The following is a 24705-nucleotide window of genomic DNA, read 5'->3' as shown; positions in this document are numbered from 1 at the left end:
GGCGCAGGGAGGGCTGGAGGCCCGGCAGGCAGCAGCAGCAGGGCTCTCCATCCCCAGCCCAGCGGCCGAGCTCCGGCCCTTGGGCTGTTTGCGAGCAGCAGCAGTGCCCGAAACGCGCCCCGCGGCATTCCTGCCTCATTCCCCAGAGCTATATAAGGCAACACGGCCAATTTCAGCTCCTCTCCCTCCTCGCCCCGGGGTGGTTTCCTGCTCCCTGCTCCCCTCCGGGGACCTCGTCATCAAACACAGCGGGGCCAGCTCCAACCACCTCAAAAAAAGCCCTAAAAAAGCCCCAAAACGCCCTGCTGGCCGCTCACGCTCCACACACGCAGCAGCACGGGGGCTGCCGGCCCCACGAGGGGTTTTGACCAGCGGGGATGCTTTGCAGCAAGGCTCTTTTTTTCCTTTTTCCTTTATTTTTTTTAGGTGTTGGGGAACAGCCACGCAACACCCAGGCAGGTTTCACCCTCCCCTCCTCCTCCTCCACGTTTCAGAAACTCGTGTTTAAAGCAACTCCCATCTCGGCGCAGACACCGCCAAGGAGCACGGCTGGCCCGGGATATCCCACACCCCAAAACACAAGAGCAACCCGTAGGATTTGGGGGGCGTTTTCAGCCCTCTGCAGCCCCCCTTTCCGTGCGCCGAAGGCGCTGCTGTAAGCACGCAGCTCGCTGCGCAGCAGCCAGCAGTCGCCTCGGATTTTCTCAAACACAAGGGGGGTATTGAGAGCCGCAGGAAAAAGGAAAAAAATAAATAAATAAATAAAATGCGTCCAAACAGGATCCGAGTGATGAAATCGAAATCGCCGCATTTCCAAAAAAAATAAAAAATAAAAAAATAATAAAAATAAATAAATAAAATCGAGGAGAACCCAGGGCTTGCGAAAATACCACTTGGGCTGAGGTGGCGCCGGGGCCGCTGCTCCGTGGTGCAGGGAGCCGAGCGAGCCACGTTGGCCAAAAGAAGCCGAGAAAATCCAGACTCTACGTGACCTGACTTGGTTATTGCACAGGAAACTGCATGGAAGGAGGAAGGGGGGTTGGAAGAAAAAAAAAAAAAAAGAAAAACACAGAAAAAAAAAAAAAAGAGGAAAAAAAAAAGCAAAGCACCAATCATTCATGCTACCATAGTTCCACCACGCAATAGCCTGGAGTAGTTCGCAGCGCGGAGCCCAGCCGAAAGGAGCCGTGGTGGGTTTGAATATTAAAACGTAAGAGAGGAAAAAGCCCTGGGTGCAGTCATGGTGGGGAGCCCTGGCTCCAAAACCTCTTTTTTTTTTTTTTTTAAGGCAGCATTAGAACACCGAGCGGAGACCGAGGCAGCGTCGGAAAAGGGGGAAAATAAATAAGGAAAGGCGTAAAAAGGGGGATTTATTTTTTCGGAGCGAGGACTCACCGGGGTTGTTGGCCTCCCCTTCGAGGATGTGCAGCTCGGTGCAGTCTGCCAGGGAGTGCTCGAGGCAGAGCTGCAGGAAGCGGGCTTGGGTCCGGCTCACGCGTTTGAGCAGGGAGAGCAGCGCAACAGTCTGCTCACACTCGTTCCAGCCCTTGAACCAGCCGGCCAGCACGCCGACCTGGTCTCGAAACATCATGGTGAGAGGGGCAGGGGGGAGAGGAGAAATAAAGGGGGGAGCCTCCGGCCCCCCAGCCCCTTCCTCGGATCTCGGCGCCGGGCTCGGAGGCGGAAAAATCTCGGCGGCGGAGCGAGGGTGGGCCGGTGGCGGGGGGTTGCGGGGTTTTTGGCGTGGGTTTTTTTTTTTTTCCCACCTTCTTCTGGCTGGGGAGCGGCGGTGGGGTGTCCCCGAGGTGGTTTAGGGGTTGGGGGGGGGGTGGAAATGGTCAAAAAGTGGGGGGGGGGATGGAAAAAATAAAAAAAGGAGGAGGCCGGCGGAGGCTGCGTGAGCGGAGGTGGCCCTTGGCTGGGCGGCGAGGAGTGGGCAAGGCACGGAGCGGGGCTGGAGCTGCGGTGGGGGGCTTCAAACCTGGAACAGAAAAGGGGGGGGTCAGCAAGGGGGGGGAGGAAGAAGAGGAAGAGGAGGAGGAGGAGGAGGAGGAGGAGGAGGAGGAAGGCCCGCAGCAGCCCAGGCACCGCAGCCTCCTGCTCCTCCAGCCCTGCTTTGTGCCCCCCCAGCAGGACAACCCCATTTTGTGCCCCCCCCCAGGACCCCCTCATTTTGTTTCCCACCCCCGGGACCCCCAAAATTTGCGCCCCACCCCCAATTTGCGCCCCCACCCCCAGGGCACCCCCTCCCCACACTCCCCACGGCAGGGGGGGGGGAGTGCCTAAAACCCCCCCCCCTTTCCTTTTAGCGGGGAGGGCGCCCACCCCAAAGCACGTCGCCCCCCTAAAACCCCCAAATGAACCAAAATAACGCTTTTTTTAAGAAAAAAAGTTGCCCCCCCCCAAAAAAAAAAAAAAACAACACTCACCTCACTCAACGCGGGGCCGGGGCCGGGGAGGGGGGGGGGCGGCGCGGGGGGGGCCGAGCCATGGTTGGGGGGGGGGGGTTGGGGGAGGGAGGAGGAGGAGGAGGAGGAGGAGGAGGAGGAGGAAGGCCGGGGGGGGGAGGGGGGCGCGGGGCGCGAGCGGCGGCGGCTCCGCGGCGCGAGACTGAGGCCGGCGGCGCGCCGGGCCCCCGCTCCCCACATGCCGCTCATTTGCATACCGGTGACGTCATAGAGCGAAGGGGCGTGGCCTCGGCGGGGGGCGCGCCTTTTTTCTGCCCCCCCCCCCTCCATTCCGCGCGCAATTTCCCCCCCCCCCCCCCTCCCCTCCTCCCCGGGGGAGTCCCCCCCCCCCCCCCAAAAAAAAATAATTAAAAAATGCTAAAAAAATGAGAAACGAACCCAAAGTCGCCCCCACTCCCCCCCCCCAAGCTGGATTGTGCCCCCCCCCCTTCCTCCCAGCCTCCACGCGTCCAGGAGGCTGGAGGAAGCCTCCATCTAGTGGAGAGCGGGGGAACGGCGGCGGATTTTGGGGGGTTTTGGGGGTTTTTTGTTTTTTTTGGGGGGTGGAGGAGAGCAGCCCTGCTCCTTCTCGCAAGGAAGGGTGGTTTTTTTCCCCATATATTTATTTTTTTTTAATTTTTTTAAAGCCGCTTTGTACGCCCGGGGTGCAGCCGATGGGGGGGTTGTAGGGGCCGGGGGTGGGTTTGGGGCTGTGGGTTCACCCTGCGGCTTCCATCTCTTTGGTGTGCATGGGGTGAGTGGTACGGGTACGGCTAGGAAGGAGGAAAAAGGGAAACAAGCACCCGCAGGGAGCTGGCAGATGTGGGGCAGGGTTTGGATAACGCCCCGCAAAGTCAAGGTACAGAGTGGGGGTCTTTGGGGTCACGGGGAAAGGAGGTCAGAGCCTTGATCCATGCCCAGCTTGGGGACAAGGGACACGGGTACCTGGCCACCATCCCATACCCCTGTTGCTTTAGGGGCCCTCCAGTATCAGGAGTTGCAGGGGGAGTGAGAGGCAAAGGGATCGAGGGAAAGCCTTGACAAGCCCCCTCACCCCAAATCCGCTCCCCAAAACTGGTGGGTGCTGCAGGAAGGGTGGCCAGGGGGGATCCCTGGACGTCAGGCACAAAGGGTCCGGCTCACCCCGCATGCGGGTTTGCCTGCTCAGTCTGGCTTGTGACTAATTAAACAAACACGAGCGGGGTTCCCTGCCAACAGACCGCAGCCATCTGTCTCATCCTACAGCTCCATCCTAATAAACGGGCCATCGCAGGGCCCTTTCCCCTCCTGCGGCCCCGGCGTGCAGGCAGGAGGCGTGGAGCCACGAGGCTGAGCTGTCTGTGGGGTCGGGGCACGCGTCCTGCATGGGAACAAGGCGTGAGGCTCCCCAAACCCCAGAGTTTCAACAGCACCGGGATCCCCATGTCCTGGGAGCTGGTGAACACCGGCACGTTGCTAATTTAGGGCTGCCAAGCTTGCTCTGTCTGTACCGCCCCCCAGGTTTGGGTTTTGCAGTAACAGCAGTGATGGGAAGAATATTTGGGGCTGACAGCACCGCCAAAACCCCAAAGCATCCCGAGGAAGCAGCCACTGCAGGAGCACGGTGCCATTCCCCCTCGCTGCGATGTTTGGAGGTTTCTATGGTAATTACAAACCCTAACCACGAGCTGTGGAAAAAACACCCTGCTGTGGGGCGAGAGGAAGGGTGTGGGCTTGGTGCAAGGGGAACGATGCCCGAGCTGCCCCAAGAAGCAAATCTCCTCGCTGGTGTCACAGCGTGTGCCGTGGCAGGGACACAGCAGGGCTGTAGGGTTTTGGTTAGGGTGGCTCCATATGGCAACGTGCCCGCTGTCCTGGTTGTGTGTCCAGTGGTAATATCAGCCCAGGAGGTGGTGTAAGGAAATTAGTGGATCCTGACTCCTGACGAGTTCCTGGGAAGCAGTTTTTGGAAGCTGCTTGATGGCAAGTTTGTCTGGAGAAGGATCACAGAATCACAGAATTTCTAGGTTGGAAGAGACCTCAAGATCATCGAGTCCAACCTCTGACCTAACACTAACAGTCCCCACTAAACCATATCCCTAAGCTCTACATCTAAACGTCTTTTAAAGACTTCCAGGGATGGTAAAAAAAAAGAGTAAAACCAAAAAGTGACCCCAAACCAACATGGGTCTAGGTTTCTGTGTTTACTTGCAGCGCTGGGATTTTTCACCCCATTTCCAGCCGGCAAGGAAAGCAGCTTGGTGGATGATTCGGGGCAGATTGAGGCTGCTGTAAGCAGATGGTCCCGACGAAACGAGGCGCTGCTCCCTCCCAGCAGCTCCCAGGCAGGCTTGGAGATGTGCCTCAGGACACGGCACCGGGGAAATCTCCCTTGCTGCGCCTTTCAAGCAATTCTAATTCTTTGGAAGCCTGGTTCCAGCTGAAGACGTGTCTTGCGATGGAGATTGAAGGAGAAATTCCTTAAAGGAGAGAGCGAGAGCTGCTCAGGCTTGGTCAGGTTTCAGGGTGGAGGAAAACCTCCATTCCTGCACCTTCCGAAACGGCCGGGAGTCCGGGCATGGAAGGCAAACACGAGGGACACTGCTCCCATTGAGAGCTGCCCCTGCCTCCAGCACGCGGCTTTCGGCACCACCTGCGGAGGGAACACCTCGGGCTGCAGGGAAATCACACCCGTGTGTGTGCAGCTAGAGGAGGCGTAAATGCAGATAACCCACCAAGGCCAAAAAGGGATGTTTTCCATTCAAAAAGGGACGTTTTGCATTTTGCCCCAGTCCCCCGGAGGAGTTGCAAACTGAGGAACAAGGCGTGGAAACGGGGGGTGTCGTGCAACGCCCCGCCACCTGCTTAAATTGCTGCTCTGATGTGCTTAAAAAAAATAAATGGAAAAAATACAAATGGCCAAGTGTAAAGAACCAAACTCAGCTCATCCCCTCCCAGCAGAGCGAGGTGGAGGTCGCTGCTGCTTGGAGGAGCCTGGTGGTGGGGCTGGAGGGACGCTGGCAGCAATGCCCAGCCCAACGCTCCCAAACTCCCAGCCATGGCTTCCAAGGGGGTCAACAAGATAGCAGGAGGTAGAAAAGGAGGAAAGCTCTTGGAAATGAGATGTTCAAGGGATGAGGACAGCTTACTGGGTCAGATTTGTGCCGGGGGGTCACTGCCTGGCCAAGGTCCAGCTCTGCATCCCGCTACAAAGGGTTACGGTGCTCCTAGTAAGAGACACAAAAAGACCACAAATCATTCCTACCCTTGTACTTTAAGGAGCTCGTTTGGAGAAAGAAGACTCCAAAACCCCAAAATTGGTGGGTATGCCCTTGGCACAGCATTGCCCCTGTGTTTTTGCCCTGCTCTGTTTATCCACACGGATAAACCACGGGATCGGGGTCGCGCACTGTGCCCCAGTGTAGGTGGCTGCAGCCCCTGGCGCTGCCTTCAGGGCAAAGCCTTACAAGCTCCTGTTTTTTTGGGGGGTTGTCCCCAGCTTCAGGAGCATTCAGCCACCTCCCTGCCTCCTTTGGTAGCCTTTGAACTACATGGGGCAAGAGAAACGCTGGCTGGAGCAGGAGCAGGATGAGTGGCAAAGAAATCTGCTAACCTGCCTGGCCAACCCAGCAAAAAGTAGTGGCAAAGTAGTGCCGAGGGTGCAGCTCTACAAAGAGAAATTATGAAACCTGCACGTTCCTGTGTCCAAGAGGTGCTGAGGAATGAGCATCTGATGTGCTGCAGCGAGTTGGGTGCATCAGCTGTGCCTTGGGAGCAGCGAGGTGCGGGTTGCTGAAATGAAGGGGATAAACGACCCCATAAAAACACGTCGGTGCGTCGAGAGGCCCTTAAATCATCACAAACCTTTTCTCAGGACAGGAGAAAAGCAAATGGTTTGTTAGTGATGGAGCACCGAATCCTGATGGGCTTGACGGAGACTTTTCAGTATTTGTTAAGAAGTTGGGGCTGAGAGGGAAAAGTGTGGCTGGCAGATTTATTTACAGGCTTTCACGTCCTGGGAAGATGCTTAAAGATTGAGAGGCTGGAAAAGCTATCGCTTTAGCTGTTCACGTTCACCTAAACACGAATCCATCAAAGAAAGACGCGTTGGCAACTAATCTTTCTTTGGTCCTATAGCAGGGGTAACTCCTTGTGGGATCCAAGCTGCCTTGGAGCGAGTCGTCCAAGCGGAGGGGGGTTTGGATGGTGCTGCAGCCGGGATCTGGTGCTGACCACCGAGGAAGAATTTGGCTTTCAAAGGCCCAGCAGCAGCTGGCTTGTCCATTTTGCCTCCGTGTACGGCAGCGCCTGGTGAAAAGCGTTGCTTTTTGAGCTGCTGTAGGCCATAAATTGCCGGCCTGCTCCTGTTTTGATGGATGAAACCGTAGAGAAGATGCAGTGCCTGGCTCCCCGCTTGCTGTGGGCATCCTCGGCCTCACTGCCTCCAAAATCCCAGCCCAGGCTTCCTGCAAGCTGGTGTATTTTGAGCTCGTGGTCTAGGCTGTTTCCTTGCAGGGGAAAACCTTGAAAGCAAGGACCCTGAGGAGCTGGTGACCAACATCAGACAGCCTAGGGGAGGGCGTCTGTGCTGTGTGTGCCCAGCTCAGCAGCAGCAGAGCATCTGCATCTCCCAGCCAGTTCTGGTGGCAGGAGGTGGATGCACAGTGACCCCCGAAATCTCTGGGGTCTCGCTGCCTCCGAACTCAATAACACCTGCAGAGGGAGAAGAAAAAGCGAAGAGGAACAACTATCAAGATAATTCACAAGTTAGCAGCCCTCCCTCCAGCCTGTTTGTTCGCATATTGCTGCGCACAAGGAGCTGATAGACACTAAATAAATAGCACTAGGAGAGATAAGTGATGCATTAGATTTCCCACCAGTCCCCTGACTCCGGCTGCTATTGAAAACTCTGCCAAGAAATATTAGATGTCAAGTGGCTGCGACGGGAGAGCACAGAAAGCTAGGAACTGCCCCAAACCCTCACTGCAAGTAGGCAAAAACCTGGAGGAGGCAGCTAAAACCTGCAGGGACCTTCTTGGCACAAACCTGCTGCTGATATGAGGGCACTGCAGGCTGAAGATACAAAACACGGGGAGCATTAATTGTCCAGGTAACTTCCTGCTGATCCTACAAAAGTAAATCTGGGGTTCACCTGACCCTAAGAGCATCCAGACCCCACGCAGGCAGTACGGGGGGTTTCTGAAAAATGGAAATGCAGCAACCGTGGCAATGAGTATGGCAAAGTCATTGCTCCTTCCATGACTGAGGGGTACCTGTGTAGGGAGGAAGAGGGGAATTTTGGGGTTTCTGAAACAAAATTCCAAAGTTTTTTTGAAAAGCAGTTTACAGAGAAACTGAGACTGCTCACTTTGGGCATCAACCTCCACTAAGGACTTCATTGAGTCTTAGGAATACACTGACACAATATTTTTGACTGTTTTAAATCCTTCCTGTTACAAGATAGCATAATTAAAGCAGGATCTTACTTTAGATGCAGCTGCATCCAGACAGAGGTGCCTTTAGGTTGCCTGTTCCTACACATTTATGGAGCCAACCCAGCAGAAACCCCTTTTACAGGCGTGACCGTCCCTGCACTACAAGCTCTTACCCCTTTACCCCCATCGATCAGAGACAAGACAGAGCAGCAGCAATACAAACATGACCCAGCCCCAGCATCCCATTCACAAGTCTTTGTGAGCACCACGCTCTTCAGCAGAAACTTTCAGGATTCCCACTGCGCTCAGCAGCTGGGCAGAGGTCCTGCAAGACACCCCCAAACCCTCCTTAGCTCATTCCTGCCTCCTTTTACCATACCCAAGGTTTTCAGTTTGGTGTCAGCAATAAGGGACACACTCAGCAGCTCTTATTAAAGCTGGACAAAACCATGTATGTGGGTTGTGATCTGCTCAGACCCACCAAAACAGAGTTGGACTCCCAAAAAATTCACCACTTTTCAAAACGCCTTGCTGTAATTCATCATTTTAGGATGAATTGACCCGAATTGTCTCCCTCCTACCATTAGTCCCCTGCTTGAAGGAAGCAGGGGGGAAGGAAGGAGGATCCTAGCCGAGCGCCTTCCTTTGTAGAAGGAAGATATCAGCCTCACAGCCCGCTGGCACCTCGGGACAGCCCCAGGTACCATCCCTTAGCTTGGGTAACTCCTTTCAAAGCCTCAGCTCTGATTACAGCCCATGACCCAAACCAAGCGGTGAGGATTAACTCCCACCTACGCCCTGCAGCAGAAATCATCACGAATTTGTAGCAACCCAGCAGTGCTGAAAGAAGCAGGTCTTGTTGCCTGAAGTCTGCGTGCGTTCCTTGATGTCGCCAAATCCATAAATGTAATCTATGACGAGTGGGAAATGATTTTTTGGTACATTTATTACAGCAGGATGGCAGAGGAGAACAGCCTCTGTCAGTATTCCCCATTTTTGTGGCTCACAGGAAGGTTTTATTTTGCTGTTACAGTCTTGAGTCCCTGTTTAAGGCAACCCAGGGACACACCAGGCAGCTTTAGGGCTGCTCCTTTTACTTCTCACCTGATCCATTTTTTTTTTGAAATGGCTTCTTAGAAGAAGGGCAAACATAGCAAGGCAGCTTCTGTCCTTTTTATAACTCTCAGTCAGGTCTTTGATTTGGGCCAGCAAGGAAGCTTGTTAGATCTGATAAAGCAACTAAGCATCTCTGGAAAATGCTATTAAAAATAGAACATGAAACAAATGAAAAGCTGGGAGAGTTAATGGTAAATACACGGCCTGGAAGTTCAGCACAGCTACATCCTGTTTGCCATTATTATTTAATACTGGCATCGATTGGTTGACAGATAAGACAGAGCAGGCAATTCTCCGTGGAGTTGACTTGAATACCATTTCACTCTGAGATTAAAAAAAGCCCAGATCACACTGTCTTGTTGGGAAACGTTAATGTAGTGGTGCTGCTGACTACTGCGCTCAATCAGTAAAAAAGAAAAAAAAAAGCATTTATTTGATCATCTACATGGACAAAAACCAAGTCCCTGCTAACAATGAAAGTGCCCAACTCCAGATTGGAGCTACTGCAGCACTAAACTGCTCCTCTGAATAATAACCTGTGTGTTTTCCATCCCAAATACAGGTAAACTGTCCGTACGGAACAGCTATTGTCATTGCTCCGGCTCTTCGGTGCAGCTGCAGAGAGGTCTTTATTAATTTTTCTGAGAGCCCACAGAATCACAGCACGACTTGTACCAGCTCTCCCTTCCACAGGTGACACACGCACACAAAGAGAAGGCTGAAGAGCAATTATTTCCACCATCACCACCTTGGCCGCCCTGATTTCGTGGCAGAACAGTTAGCAACACAGCCGGGGAGGCTGAACTCAGCAACTGCCTCCATCAGGTTTGTAGCTAGCAAGACTCGATGCAGGACCACACAGCCAGGGAAGGTGATTTTTATTTTCAAGACTTACCTCACCCACTCGTTCTTGCACATTCACATACTCACTAGCACCAAGACGTGTGTCCAAATGGTCCGGTCAAGATTGCCTACAGGGAAACAGAAGGCGAGGAACGTTGTCTGTCACATCCTTCTCATGCCTTTGTGGCTCACACTGAGCAGTGAAGACACCAGCTTCCTTTTTGATTCCTTTTTGATTCACAGTGCAAACTGCAGGCTGATTCGGCCAGCCGTTTATTCCGGAGTTGTCTATGGCAGAGAAGGTCACTCTAGGTAGAGCAGATAAACAGCTCGGCAAACAGCTCACGGATCACCGGCTGGAAATCTGCGGCCACATGCATCAATTCCCAGCCCCTATCTTTACAACTAAGCATTGCTCTTCTCATTATCACCTACATCTTTTTCTCAGAGGTGACTGCCAGGAACTTGGAAGCAGGACGATGGCAAAACAAAGAGAAAACAGAATATCAGATGAAACGGAATACCTTGAGCAGGGGAAGCTTCCTTCCCTGTCCTGGAGAAGTGCAGCACCTTGTGTGTGGCACACAGAAACCAGCTCCAGCACAGCACTGATAAAGGAGCTGCAGGAAAGAGCAGCTGAAGAGCTTGGAGCATGGCTTTTTCCCCCTGAGTAGCGGTCCTGAAGCTGGGCGTGGGGCAAAACCACAAGGGAACAAGAGGGAAGAAAGAGAGCTGCTACTCCCCATTTTCTAGAGGTCTTCACAGCCATTTTTATTGCTTCTGACAATATGTCGCTGGGAGAAAAAAAAAGAAATACCATTCTGCAATTCTTCAGTTTCTTTCTTTATTAGAGTACACACATTTCCTGGGACTACTGATAAAAGGAAACATAAATGTTCAACTTGTCATCCCATCTGACAGTGCAAGTGAAAAAGAGTTGGAAATTCCCCAAAGCAGGCTACTCAGGTAAGAACAGCACAGCAGAACTGCCCAAGTAACAACGCCACAGATTAATTAACATTTGCACGGAGAAAAAAAGTTCTTGCAGCCACTGCCAGCAAGACTGACAGTCTGTCTCAAGAGGACACAGCAGTGGCTCAGGCTTGGAAGTGTCAGCAAGGTTCAGTTCAAGCCAACAATTATCAACAAAAACCTTTCCACTCATTCAGACAGGCTTTGGCTCAGGTCCCTCACGCATGCACACACACACACACACTTTCAAAACTGACATAAACAGTGTCCTGAACAACTTCAGCTTCCAGCTCCTTCGTCTACAAAATAAATATACACGGGTTTAACAATGAAGAATATATCCTTTCCTTCATTAGTTACAATCTGTAAAGTGCTAGGTTGCTAAATTATAGTGAATTAAAACGTTGCTCTAATATTTTAAATACAATAAATATAGCTGAGCTGCGTGCACTTCAACTTCACTTGCAAGTTTTATTCTTTTTTCAGTAGATAAACTAAATTTAGTAATCAAAATAGCCTGCAATAGTACTCCATGAAAAACTAGTAAGAAGTTACAAAAATAATCACATCCTTCAAAGATCTCCTACGCACTTCTTCTGTCCACATTGCACGGATAAATGTAGCGTTCCTGTGAGCATATGGAGCGAAAACATGTAAGGAAGTTGAAAATTACCTAGCAATGCAAAGCCAAACCCTCCAAGTTAATGCTACACATCCTCCCATAAACAGTCTGTTCTCTGCATTTAACCTTGGTGCACACAACCCAGTTCCTCTATTTTTGTCCCCGTTAAAAGACTCTCCCAGGAAGAACATCTTCCAAGATCTGGGTTGATTCATCTTCATCTTGCTCCTTTTTACTGCACAGTGGAAAAGATTCTTGAACAAACTGCCTACACATCGGGCACTGCTGAAAATACCTAATGCAGCCATCGCACAGGCACGTGTGTCTGCAGGGTAGGAGCACCCAGTTCACCGGGCCGTTCTGGCACACAACACAGTCTTTACTGTTTTCTTCGTGCAATTCTGGCTCATCTTCAGCCAGTCCAGCCTTTTCCAGCAAGCTTTTGTCGATGCTTCTCTCACCTGGGGAGGTATCGCACGAAGACGGTGCAGTACTATTTGCAGACATGAAGAGCTGCTAAAATACACATACACATAAAAAATTAGCAGAATCCAACAAATTCTCTCCTGCTACCTGAACACACACAGCATGCAAGTTCCACTGCAGCAAATATTCTCAGATCCGCTGGGTCAAACAGGACCAAACTCACTCCTTCTGTGAGTGAAGACAGTTTCCTGGCCTTCGGTGATTTGTATTTCAGAAGCATAAAAATATGTAAACCACAGGCAAAATATCAAGGAGAAGATGTCAAATCTTAGCTGAATCAAATAGGTGTGCATGCAGGAACTTCAACAGAACTGCACAGGTTTCCAACAGCTCAGGTTTCTGTTTCTGGTGTATCATTCTTTGTGCCTTGAGGGATGCTTCTACCCACTCCTACCAAACATATATCCCAGCGAGCCTTCAAATCCACTTCACTCTACCTACTCTGCTCTTCCTCACGTTAAAATTCTCTATTCTTCTCTGTCGTATTTTATGTGAAGCACAAATTCTTCTGGGCATGATCTGTTAATAAAGCCAGCGAACTACCACGCAGACAAAGATGCCCACAGGGAGCACACTACACAACTGTACTACAAAGTGCTGCTGCACAGTTGTTTCTGTTCAGTTTAAGCAGTATTTTTTACAACAGTAATGTGAAAATAAAGCTTAAAGGGGATCAACAGGGAAGTGTACCTAGATCAACTACATCGGTAAAGAAAACATGGCCAGGACAAGCATTTAGTGAGAAAAATCCATTCTGAATGAATGCTGAGTTGATAGAATTGACTCGGCACAATTTCTAGCTAATCAATATTATACATTATTTTTATTATCATCGTAATAAAGTGGCAGAGAATCACATCATCAACTGCCTGACACAGACACAGGACAAAGATGGTCCCACAACACGCACAGATAAACTGAAAAAGAGTAACGAGAACATTGGTTCATATGACAGCGGTCTGTACTATCTTTGTACAGGTATTGTGGTAAAAAGAAATTAGTAGATGTTATTCTGAGGCTTTTCCAATTGTAGAGCAAAATAGGAGAAAGTGCTCTTTGAGAGATTAGCAAGGAAGTAAATGTTTTGTAGAGAAGCAGCATTCAACAGGTAGTTAATTTGTTACTACTGCTTGAACAAGCAGGCAGGACCCAGGCCTCCTAGACTAGAGACAAGTTATTTTTTTTTTAGGAAATCTTGAATATTTTCATGCATTCTACACAGTAACTTTGGCTGGAACTACTCAACTGATAAAGTAATTTCAACTATTACTCATTTCTTTGCAATAACAATGAAAATCCAACAATAATTTAGAATCCTGAAAGCCCCCCCCCGCCCCCAAACTAAACACTGTCAGCCAAATGAAACAAGATGTGGTATACGCGGCTTACCTTAAGATCATGGTATTGACCTTGAGCTAGAAGCAGATACTGATACAATATTCTGCAGGAAAGTCTGTAGCTCTCATCAGGAATATGAATTACAGCCACCATTGAAATCTACCAAGAAAAAAAAAAAAAAAGAAAAAAAGCTGTGTTTAACACCTTTCCTTTAAACATTACCTGCTTTGTTACAACTTCTGACCTGCTTGGACATCCAGGACTTCACTGACATTGACTTAAAACAGAGGAGAACAAAATGCTGGACAGGGTAAAAACAGAAAGCGGCACATGGCAGCACCTTGTGGAGCCTCAGCTTTCTGCCCTGGTCCTCCATGGAGCCCTCCCATCGCCAGTTTACAGTGGAGACTCACTGACTGCTCTCACCTGATGGAATTACGCCTGAGGCAGGGCTTACAGTCATGCATGAGCCTCAGAGGCTACCTGCATAAATGATTTCAAGCAGAAGCAGCAGCTCCTACACCCCTCTGAGCACAGACCAATTTGTGATGAGCATCTCCAAGGTGGGAGAGAAGCTGATGAACTGCAGGGAATTTCCTACAGCAACCAAGCTGCAGGCAAATGCTTTGGACCAGATGATCCTAGAGGTCTTTACCTTGATGATGTTATAAATGCATGCACTTCGGTCCCGTACAACACACCCTGCTGCATCCCAGGCTGTCTTCAGCACAAGACACAACACTATCAGCTGAAGGCAGAGCGCAGACTCATGGGGCAGCACATAAATGGCTTTCTCTGCCTTCTGTCACTTCCCTCACAAACACACAGACCATAGTTTTTAAGACTCTGAGAAGCATTGAGAAGCATCACTGATTGGCTTGTAAACTGAGTAGGCACAGGACAAATTTCACTGACAAGGATTACAAAAGGACCCCGTGGGCTGCCTTTAGAGTCACTTTGCTGAAAACAAAAGCAATATAAGCTTGCATGCTGTGTCTAATACCCCTTGCCCTGCTCAAATTATGTAATAGCCTCTAAGAAGTTGAAGAAAAAATAAGTGAGATTCAGTATTACTGCAGTTCTCAGAAACTGTCAAAAGAGAAATGAAATTATAGCAGAGAGCTCTGCTTTGTTTAAATAAATAAATGCAAATCAGACACACTTCAAAAGCTACTACATGGTTAATTACACACAGAGTTTAAATCTATACATACCTATGCATTTATACTGAGTTTCCTGTCCTTCTTGCATACGTGTTTTTTTTTCCTCCTAAATCACAATGCCTCAAAAAAATTCATACAGCTTAGTACTAGCTTAGCTTCGGAACCTGAAAGCCATCAATTCTCCATTCAAATGATGGATTTTGTGTTTTGATAATAAGATTTTAAAAGCTAACTGCTCTTGGTGCATTTGTATTATGTCATCTCACCAGAAGTGCTTTTTCAAGGATGATGCATGTCTTCAATTCGCTGTTTGCTCAGACACCCAGGCAACTTTCTGAACAGTGATTAGAACTAGTTCACAATGCAAGTGCCTCAATCTTCCACCTGTTGTCTCCTCCGTTAGCCCATCCCGCAGCACAGAAATAAATACTGCGACACTACAACCTAGCACAAATCCAGTGCTGGTTCACAGAATCACAGAATGAGGTTTGTAGGGACCTCTGAAGATCATCTGGTCCAACCCAAATGCCCAGCAGGACCACCTACAGCACGTTGTGCAGGATGGCATCCAGGTGGGTTTTGAATATCCCCAGAGGAGACTCCACAACCTCTCTGGGCAACCTGTCCCAGTGCTCTGCCACCCTCAAAGTAAAGAGTTTGATTCTAGCTTCCCTTTCCTTTGAGCACCAAACATTTTCTCTGTAAATAGTTGTATGTCATAACCAAGTTACTTTTCAATCTGTTTTATACACGCAGCCCAAGATCTTAAGTCTTCCACTTTAGCCCTGCTGTTTTTCAAATCATTTCTGTAACTCTTTTCTATTGTTGTGCTAATTGTCTGGAACCAGAGGAAAATTCCAGCACAAAACCACATGGGTATGATCTGGCCACAAACACATTCAGGATGAAAGTTAGACCAGTCAGAAATGAGAAATGAGGTTCTAGATCACTGTCAGTAGTGAGAGAAAAAAAATAAATAAGAAGAGACAAGATGGAGAATGGAGCCTGATGCATCTGTATGAGAAATCATATCCTATGTGCTATTATCATACTTAACACAACAGCAAAAATCCCTCTCCACAGTACACTTATACAAGTTTGTTTCAGCATCAGATGCAAATTTGACATTTGTCATGCACGTTCAGGTGGATTTACTCCTTTGGCCACATTAACAATTTCCAGTTGTGATCCTCTTCTCCAACACCAGGTTAAAAATACCTCCCCTCATTTCATTTCTATCCCTTTCTTCTACATTAATGAGCACAAAAGAGTAGCATTGCCAATTCACTTCCATGCTAACGTCAAACACATTCAAATACTAAGCTGAGCTGAGCTCTAACCATACATGCACGTACCAATCTGGGAAATAGCTGGGAGAAACAAGTCTCTTTAAGGGGGACAGAAGGAGGAGAGCAGTCCAGTTGTCAGGTGACAAGAAGCCAGGCACAGGCATCACTTGGAAAGGGAACATACAAGTTTTCTTCAGTATTTGTAGGATCTCAAATAATTTCCAAGTGAATGCAGGGAAAAGGATTCTGCAGGTTTAGGCAATTCACTTCTGAGTTTATTGGTATTATTGCTCAAGCAATTACAGCTATCAAATTACCAACCAAATGAAAGAAAAAGATGGGGGATAAAAGATTGTTCTAAATTGTTACAAAAAGAAAATTTAAGTATGAGTTAGGAGTTTAGAAAAGATGTGACAAGGCTGAAGTTGTTTTAACTCTATTAGGAGGAGCTGAATCTCTCAAGTCAGTTTAGTGCAGGACCTTCATCCCTTGCTGCAAACCACCTGGGGAAGCTACTGAGAGACTTAACGTACTGCATTACGCAGGCCTGATGCAGAAAGGTAACATCCACGTTCTTGGCATTCCAGTCAACAATTAGCTCAAATATCTGTGTCAGACATTAAAAAAAAAATCTACTTTGCCAACAGCAACCTGAAAGGCTGTTATCAGCACAAGAGCTCCACCACAGGTCTGTGTAATCAGAAAAATCAGATCAGTATCTTAGTAACCTCCCCCAACCCTAGTTCCTCTGGCCACAGGGCTCTCCGCAGAGGAGACCTTTAGCAGACAGAGCTTAGAGCTGTGTGAAAACCACAAGCGGCTTTTGAATGGCACACATACATTTTTATACAACAATTATCCTCGCTCCCCTGGAGTCAGTGACCAAATTAGGGACCAAATTCAAGGGGAGAGGGAAAACAAACTGTTTTATTCAAGCCTAGATTTGTCTCCTGAACCATTCAGTGCTTAAATACAGCGACCCTACAATGTATTCCTAAATTACTTACAATATCATATATTTCCCTGTCTTCTTCATCAGCTAACGTCAACAGTGCAATCAATGGGTAGCGAGCTCGAGGCACCGGGCCAAAATCGACAACTTGGGCATCTTCTGGTAACTGACAATATTTTTCTTCCTTCTCATTTTTCTTGATGCTTTATTTGGGTCAAGGAAAACAATCAGCGTCAGAGCAAGTGTAGATAAATGTGACGTCTGCATAAAGAATATTTTTCATAGTATTTGTTCACAAATACACCGTGCCAAGAACTGCCTAATGTTCACAAAACTCAACTCTCCCTGCGCCAGTAAATCAGCATATTTTGTCAAAACAACTTTAAAAAAGGATACAAGTACTGTTGTCGATAGAGGTATTCGTTGTATAGAGCATCCTCTAACGCCTGAGGAGTATTTATTCTGAAGCAGTAGACGTGTTTTTGCAACGCTTCGTGGAGTTTTTGAACATTGCAGCCCCAGTAGCAGGTAAGAACACAGTCTTCCAGACAGTCAGGTGTCAGTGTTACACCCTCTTTTAGAAAGAAAATAAGGATTTCATTAATTCCATTAGCTCACCTTTGTTCAGGAACTCTGGAAGTACTAAGGTAGGTTCTTAAAAGGCAACAGGCATGAAATAACTTTAGTGTCCGAGATTTTAACCTATTCTTTAAAACCTTTGGCTAGGTTTGGTGCTCATGGAAGCCAACGATGATGATGAAATGGTCGTGAGGAGATATAATGGTTGATTAAGCTAACAAAAGCAGCACGTGCATTGCATGAAGAGTAAATTTTAACTTCTGGTAACATTTTACATGCAAACTGGCAGGCCCAAGAGCATAACCTCTAGCCCAAAGTCCACTCCCTCTTTAGACAATGGCATTATTTGGATCACTGGCCTACAACACCTGCTGCGGTCACAAAGAATAAGGCCCTATTGATCAAGCAGAAGGATGAAAAAAGAGGATCTGTGTGCTGCACTTCTTTTCTAAAAACCAACTATCCAGCTCACCAACTTCTAAATGCTTCCTGCACAACTCTTGGGAAGTTCCACCAAATTCAAGTGCTCAAACAGCCTGAAAAATCCACGTTACTTGAAGATTAAGTTGAGGATTTTTCCTTTTATTTTCTTTTCTTCCTTTTTCTTCTTTTTTGTTTTTAGTTTGGGGGGATGAGTTAGATGAAGAATGTTCATTAACTGCTGCAGTCCCTTTCTCATTCACAGGAAGGCTTCACATCTGTGTTAGTGGAAAATGCCCAGCCCAACTTACTGCTCCCAACAAGTTAGAAGTGCACGAATTTTGCTTCATGCATGGGTGATTTCAAGGATGTTAGGGACCACTTGACTCTGATACACAAAGATATTCCACTGAAGCACAGGTGTGTGTGTTTAGATATTTTCAAGTTGTGCACTTCCAAACATCACTGGAGATCTGAAGTTTAATTTTTGATGGAATGAGATAAATTCTATAATTAATTCTGTAGAATTCTACAATTCTCTAAAGTTTACCAAAAATTGCTCACAGCAGCTGGCAAGCTGCAAATGTTTTTATTACTTAAAATCTGTCATAGCAGGAAGCGCTTCATTAATAAGAATTAAACTGTGCTAAATATCCAAATATTTCTCTTTAAAAATAGCACACATGAAATGCTAAAAATTGATTTTTTCCTATAGAAATGATGGGAGGAAGCATGTTTCTACAGATCTACTGGTAAAGGAAAAGGATGAGAGCAAGAAACATGGATAGTACTACATTTAGGAACACAAACTAATGAAAATTAAGCATATCAGAAACCTACTGACTTGTTACTGAAGCTGTGTCGGGATGTGAGATTGCTAACCCAAAAGGATTCTTCACTTGTCTCATCCGCTTTTTCAGTACTCTTGTGCTGGATTCTGTTTCTTCCGAGTTCCTCAGAATAACAGGAACGCCCAAACCAAACCTAAGAATGAAAAAAAAAACAAAAACCAGAAGCAGCAGGTTATGCATTAATTTTGGCATGTCTGAATCAAGCAGTGCAACAAATGGACCTAGCTTTGAGGAATGTCTGTTAGGATGCATGCATAATCCAGCCTGCCAATGCAGCTCCAGCTTTTTGTGGCAGAAGGTAGGAGTCTTCTCAGTGCTAAAAAACAATAAATACATTTTTAGATAGGGTATATTCTCCAGTGGTGGGATACAAACAACATCCTTCACTCCTGCACCATTTGCAGTGTGTGAAATCAGTGAGGATGGTCGATGCCCTCTAGTGGTACACGGTTGACCGAAGTTTTCTCCCAGCTGACATCTCCACAGCCACTCCTGGGACAGAAGTCACTGCTGACAGAGATGGAACAGACTTCACGGGCTGGGTGCTCGGTAGGAAGACCTCAGAGTAAATCATTCAACCTCAAGGTACACCCAGCTGTAACTACAGCCAGTGAGATGCTTTGAAGGAAAATTAAGATCCCAATTTTCCACATTATCCTTGATTATAATCAAGATGCTGATATCAAACCTGGGGTCTCCCAGCCTCTGCTTTGAGCCAGTAACCAGACACAAAATAGTCCAGACTCTGAATCAAAGCTGCAATTTAAGACCCCTTTGAAGGTGAAACTAACATGCTAGAAACGTCCAAAGGGTGGTTTGCCTCTGAAAGGATAACTTCTAAAGCTTTGCTTCATTTACTTAAACATTCTATGGATCAAATGAAAATCAAAGAAGCCAAGAGGGAATACTTCTGATGATCTTTAAGGCCCCTTCCAACCCAAGCTGTTCTCTGATTCAGGATGATTTCTGACAGCAATTAAAAAAAAGAATCAAGGTTTTCATACCGCCCAGGGCTTTTAAGGGAGCTGCTGCAGAAGATCAGGATCTACAAAATGAGCTCTGCAGAATACTTCTCACTTGGCTAAAAATAATTCAATTTTAAGGTGACAGCAATAACGCTCGGTAACCAAAGGATAATTAGAGAAACTGGCCCAGATACACAATCAGAAGGCTGCAGACACGCAATCACAGAATGGAGAGGTTTTTGTAACCGCATCCCTCTGGCCCTGTCTCATTAGCAAGGCAGCAGGGAGAAGCTGTGGGGGCCCTTTGTTAATGCATTTTAGCAAACAGTTATTAATTAGCTCAGGCTGTACTTCATGCATTTGTGCTGCTGCTGCCATCACTGGCGCTGTTCGAGCAGTGGCCAATTTAATAGCTCTGAATTTTGGTTTGTGCAGCCAGCAGCGTGCTGGTTGTGCCCTGCACCAACCATTCCCATTTCGCAGACTGAACCAGCAGCTGTTCAATAAGATGGATCTCATATCAGCAACCCCAGCTGAGAAGGGCACTACCTGCCCCAGTGTAAAATCTGTTTGAAAATTGGTAATTTCACATGTGATACAGCTCTGAGCCAAACAGATGATTTTTTGGCTTTTACTGCTACTTTTCGCCTGGCTTTAAAATCGTTTTGGACTCCTGGGTGTCAAAACGAGAGGGAAAGCTGAGCTTTTTCAGAGCTAAATGTCAGTAAAATTGCCTCGTAATTCACATTGGAGGGTGCCCTGTGTAAGGCTAACAGCAAAACATCAGTCAAAGGTGACACTCAAGTTGAGGAAACAAAAAAAACATCTCAAAGCCATCCCCAACAGCACCAACCTGTTCCTGGCAGCCTGACAAATATTTGCCCTTCATCATTTGACGTCTTGCCTGAGTGCCACAGATACACCAAAAGGGAAGAAGAAAGGTGATAGAAAAGAGTCTGCTCTCATTGTGGCATCTTTGAGAAATTCCTTTGGCTTGCTAGACTGCTGGCAACACGTTCCTGCCTGTGATGGTCTCTCACAGGGTGCTCAGTTTGTGCACGTGGAGGGGCAAATCTCTCACCTGATGCAATTAAACTGCCAGGCTGACTTTGCTGGGGCCATAATGAAGTTTAACATCTTCCGGTCTAACATCTTACCCAGAAAGAAACCAGGTGCAGCAGCTGCTGGGCTTGCTCAGTGTCTAAGGCTCAATGGAGCTAATCTCTCCAGCCACACATAAAGATGCCTCCTGTTTTGTACCATCTGGCCCATTCTGAAGTACAAACCCCGCTCTTTGGAAACTTTCCTCGCTGGTCGAAAGCGACAGGATAATCGCCATGAAAAGCAGCCACAGAAAAAAAAAAGCCTCCAGGGCGGTTTGAGCAGCAGCTGAAGGCAAAAAGCCCTTTCTGCTCAACAATAAGGTACAGTGCTTCTGTACATTTTCAGGCAGTACTCAGTGCATGAAGGATGAATAAAGTTCTTATTTTACCATTTAACTTTCTACCAGCCTAGATCGTTAGCTGGTAGAAGGGACAAAGAATTTCTTCAGAGCCAGGCTCGTGTAGAAAAAGCACACAGCTCCACCAGCTTTGGTCACGAGTTAATTTCTTCAAAGAGCAGTCCGACTTGGAAAAGGGGAGAAAATACGATGGAAAGGGCTCAAGGATTGAGGTAAAGACAGGGAGATTGTTCAACAATTATTGTCACAGGCTAAACAGACTCAGCGTAGGGATTAATGTAATTTATTGCCTCTTACTAAGAAGCTAGAGCCGTGAGAAACTAAAATTAAAATCACCTTCCCCCCACCCATCCTCTTTTACCTCTTTCCCCTGGGTGGTGCAGGGGAGCTGTGGTCACTCCCTGCCCCTGCTCCACGTGGGATCCCTTTTGGGGCTGTTTCTGATCAGATTTGGGGCAGCTGCTGGGCTCTGTTCACAGAAGCCACCCCAGCAGCCCCTGCCAGGAAAAGCCAAGGCAGCAGGTGCTGGGCATCATCCTGCTCAGTAACTCACTCATATTCCCTAAGAACAGCCCCAGGTGTCCAGGGCTGGCCATAAAAACAGACGCTCCTCGAGTCCGTGCCTGGTTTTGCTAATTAAAGCACCAGCATTCCTAAGCAGTTGGCGGTTTTTGGGCTGCCTGCCACCATCACGTACACGTTTATAAAACAGGCTGGTGACTGGTGCTGGAAATGATGGGGGAAACAAGACGTTGTTACAGCAGCGCAGCAAGGATCATGTCTTCACACGACACCACGTGCATTTGTAGCAGGATGTGATGTGTATCACATTTTTTTCATGTGTTAGGAGGTTCGAGGGGGTCTCAGCACAGCCGACACGCTGGGAGCTCTTGGTCTTACAGCTGGGGTACAGCAGAATTCAGAGGTGGCTGCAAATATCTCCGGAGCTGGTGCTAAGCTCCACGCTGCTGCACTTAGCTAACAGGGTAGTTTGGACACACTTTGGGCATGTTTACATAAACTCCTGATTTAGTACCATGATTTAAATGATCATATTTTTAAGAACTGGTGAAGTGAGAAAGGTTAAAATGAAGAGAAGTGGATGGCAATATAATCCTGTCAGATTGCAGCGGGACAGAGAGGATTGTGAAAAGGATTTCTACAAGTAAATAACGAGGTGGAGCTCAGTCCAGCAGACAGACAACACGATGGCCAGCCTCGCCTTCCCTTCCACCTGCCCAACACTAGGGGAGGCAATGCAAAACAAGAACAAAAACACCACAAAGCCTATCTGAAAGATCAAAACATAATTTCATTCACACCAAAAGCAGTAGATGGCACATGTCTGAGGTGGCAGCTAACGAAGTGGTGTAAACAAGGTCAAGACTTTGCTCTAAAGGAAGTCAGGCAGAGTGTTTATAAGCTGCCAAAAGAGCAAACAGCGACAGCTACAGCACCTGGAATTCGGAGAGAGACAAAGGGAGGAGAACACCGAAGCTCAGCAGCACCACGGATATCAATGTGAAACCAATAGGAAGCGCAGTAACTCAATTTTACTCTCTCCAGAAACCACACAAGTGTGGCGTCTCCCCAATTACTGCATAAATTATTCTGATCGCTAATCAATGCCCCCTGCTTGGCGTGTGCCTGTGTTTACATCCAGGCAATTCTGAGCTAGCAGGAAAGCAAACACAGCAGTGCCATGGATGGACATCTGAGGACCTGTTTGTTGAGGATGGGCATTTGAGCACTACGCTCAGTGCTGTCCTTCCTCACCACCTGCATTAATCACAATCCCACTTCTCTGGCCACTTCCAGACCCCATGCACGCACCCCACACCTCCAGAACACATTCCCTACAACGTACCAGCTCCCATTACTCCCCTCCCACACCATGCCATCCCATTACCTGGCTAAGGGTAGGTCCTGCACCTGGGTCAGGGCAATCCCAAGCACAAACACAGGCTGTGCGGGGAATGGAGTGAGAGCAGCCCTCAGGAAAAGGAGCCGGGGATGCTGGTTGATGAAAAACTCATCACAAACTGAACTGTAGGGGTTGGAAGGGACCCCTGGAGATCACTGAGTCCAAAGCTGCTGCTAAAAGCAGGTTTCCTACAGCTGAGCAGGAAAACATCCAGCCCAGAAAGCCAATGGTATGCTGGGCTGCATCAAAAGCAGTGTGGCCAGCAGGGTTAAGGAGGGGGGTTGCGGGGGGGGGAGGGTGTTCTCCCCCCGTGCCCTGCTTTTATGAGGCCCCACCTGAGCTGCTGTGTTCAGTTCTGAGCCCCGGCACGAGGAGGACGCGGGGCTGGCAGAGAGGGTCCAGAGGAGGCCCCGAGGATGCTCAGAGGCTGCAGCCCCTCTGCTGTGGGGACAGGCTGAGGGAGCTGGGGGTGCTCGGCCTGGAGAAGGGGAGGCTCCGGGGAGACCTCACAGGGCCTAAAGGCGACTCTGTGTCCGGGGGGGCGATGATACCACACGGGGTGATACCTTTAAGCCAAAATCGAGCAGGTTTAGTTAAAAACGAGGCAGAATTTCTCCACAGCGAGGCCCTGCCCCACCCCCGCAGCACCTCAGGCAGGGCCGGGGGCATCCTAGGCTGGGCCTGAGGCGCTGAGGAGCCCCCTCCCGCCCCTCATTACCACCCGGAGCCCTCCCCGCCGCGCTCACCAGCCCAGCACCAGCCCGCTGGTGACGAGGAAGCAGGCGAACACCACGGCGATGTAGAAGAGCGGCGAGTACTCGTACAGCGTCACCAGGAACACGGCGGCCATCGGGGCCCCCTCACGGGCAGGCAGCCCGGCCCTGTGGCACGGCGCATGCGCGGAAGCCGCCGCCCGAAGCCGCCGCCGCTGCCCTCAGTTTGCCCTCACGTGGGCGGGGCCTGAGGGAGGGTGCGCTGCTTGCGCGGCGCTGCGCGGGTTGCGGGGCGCTGCGCAGTTTGCGTAGCCCGCCCTATGGAGATTTTTGGCTCTTCAGAGGGTTTTTTGGGGGCTGCAGAGCGCCCTTGGCACGCTGTAAGGAGTGTGAGCCCCCTACGCGGTGCCCTGTGAGGAAATAGCTGCCTAGAGAGCGTGATATAGGGCGTAGGGAGGTGAAAACGTGTAATAGAGAATAAAGATGTAAAGGGGTGTGCCCACAGCCGCTCGGCGGCTCTCCTCTTCTGTGGTGTTTGCTAAACTCTGCCTGAAAATGTGCAGTTTTGTCCTACGGGTCTGGTGTTTATTGATATAACTCGCAGGTGGTGTCTTTCACTTATAACTTATAACTTTGCAGGTGGTTAAAGGATGGCCCTTTTAACTCCTGGTGCTGCGGCAGCTCTGAGGAGGCAGCGTTATGGCAGCTGAAGGTCTCAGCAGGGTGACAAAAAGCAGATATTTCCCCCAGCTCCCTGCCAGACGCCTGTTATGGGAGATGAGGCGCTGGGGCTCGCGGTCTGCCAGCTCCGAGTCCTGGTTCACGTCCAGGACCACGCTCAGCTCGTACAAACAAGAAGTTTCCTGAGCAGCAGACCGCACTGAGCCTCACGCCTGCCTCACGCTTGAATTTTCTGCGCTTTATTAATGTGGAAACCCCACCCCAGGGCGTTTTTTTTCACGGCTGTGTCATTTCCACATGGATTTTCCCCCTTATTTCAGCACAGGGGCAAAGCCTTGAGCTCCCTGACGGGCCTCAGCGGCCTTTATGGGGACGCCCTGCCCGGGGCTGGCCTGATCCCGCAGGTTTGGGGTTTCTCAGCCCTTCCCACCCCAAAATTTGTCCCACAGCGGCGGGCCCCGCTCCTGA

At 48.8% G+C, this 24705-nt stretch overlaps 2 protein-coding genes across 7 annotated transcripts in view; both read right to left on the bottom strand.

The window, feature by feature from the left end:
- Nucleotides 1–2548, bottom strand: part of SAMD4A (sterile alpha motif domain containing 4A) — a 73876-nt gene extending 71328 nt beyond the window's left edge. For 2 of the 5 annotated variants that reach the window (XR_005265873.2, XM_027459278.3), the window contains exons 1-2: nucleotides 2430–2545; nucleotides 1396–1981 (exon numbers count right to left, since the gene is read on the bottom strand). Coding sequence is in view for 4 of the 5 variants with exons in the window: in XM_027459278.3 (XP_027315079.1) it covers nucleotides 1396–1591 (196 nt within the window). In the remaining variant the exon portion in view is untranslated. Of the gene's footprint in view, nucleotides 1–1395; nucleotides 1982–2429 lie in introns of all 5 variants that reach the window. The other 3 variants (XM_027459283.3, XM_027459284.3, XM_027459280.3) reach the window with 3 other exon arrangements.
- Nucleotides 2549–10639: 8091 nt separating this feature from the next.
- On the bottom strand, nucleotides 10640–23795 carry CGRRF1 (cell growth regulator with ring finger domain 1). Of its 2 annotated transcripts, none has more exons than XM_027458546.3 (6): nucleotides 23590–23795; nucleotides 18486–18625; nucleotides 17039–17216; nucleotides 16698–16845; nucleotides 13290–13397; nucleotides 10640–11927 (listed from the first exon to the last, which is right to left on the bottom strand). In XM_027458546.3, the coding sequence occupies exons 1-6, from the start codon at nucleotides 23691–23693 to the stop codon at nucleotides 11580–11582; spliced, it is 1026 nt and encodes a 341-aa protein (XP_027314347.2). In that variant the 5' UTR covers nucleotides 23694–23795; the 3' UTR covers nucleotides 10640–11579. The 2 variants fall into 2 exon arrangements, with proteins under 2 accessions (XP_027314347.2, XP_027314346.2); XM_027458545.3 differs by having other exon boundaries at nucleotides 10640–11930; nucleotides 23590–23785.
- Between the last annotated feature and the right edge of the window lie 910 nt (nucleotides 23796–24705).

The sequence above is a fragment of the Anas platyrhynchos genome, chromosome 5 (genome assembly GCF_047663525.1).
Source record: "Anas platyrhynchos isolate ZD024472 breed Pekin duck chromosome 5, IASCAAS_PekinDuck_T2T, whole genome shotgun sequence".
NCBI lineage: Eukaryota > Metazoa > Chordata > Aves > Anseriformes > Anatidae > Anas > Anas platyrhynchos.
The sequence above is the reverse complement of the archived record's forward strand: the minus strand, read 5'-3'. Positions and strand labels throughout refer to the sequence as shown.

What these genes read in the sequence shown, in the direction of transcription:
- CGRRF1 (XM_027458545.3), bottom strand. Translation starts at nt 23,693, where the DNA reads ATGGCCGCCGTGTTCCTGGTGACGCTGTACGAGTACTCGCCGCTCTTC. An exon ending in CGACACAGCTTCAGTAACAA is followed by an intron (nt 17,217 to 18,485) that starts GTCAGTAGGTTT and finishes TCTTTCTAAAAG; the next exon opens with AGGGTGTAACACTGACACCT. An exon ending in GTCAATACCATGATCTTAAG is followed by an intron (nt 11,931 to 13,289) that starts GTAAGCCGCGTA and finishes TGTGTATTTTAG; the next exon opens with CAGCTCTTCATGTCTGCAAA.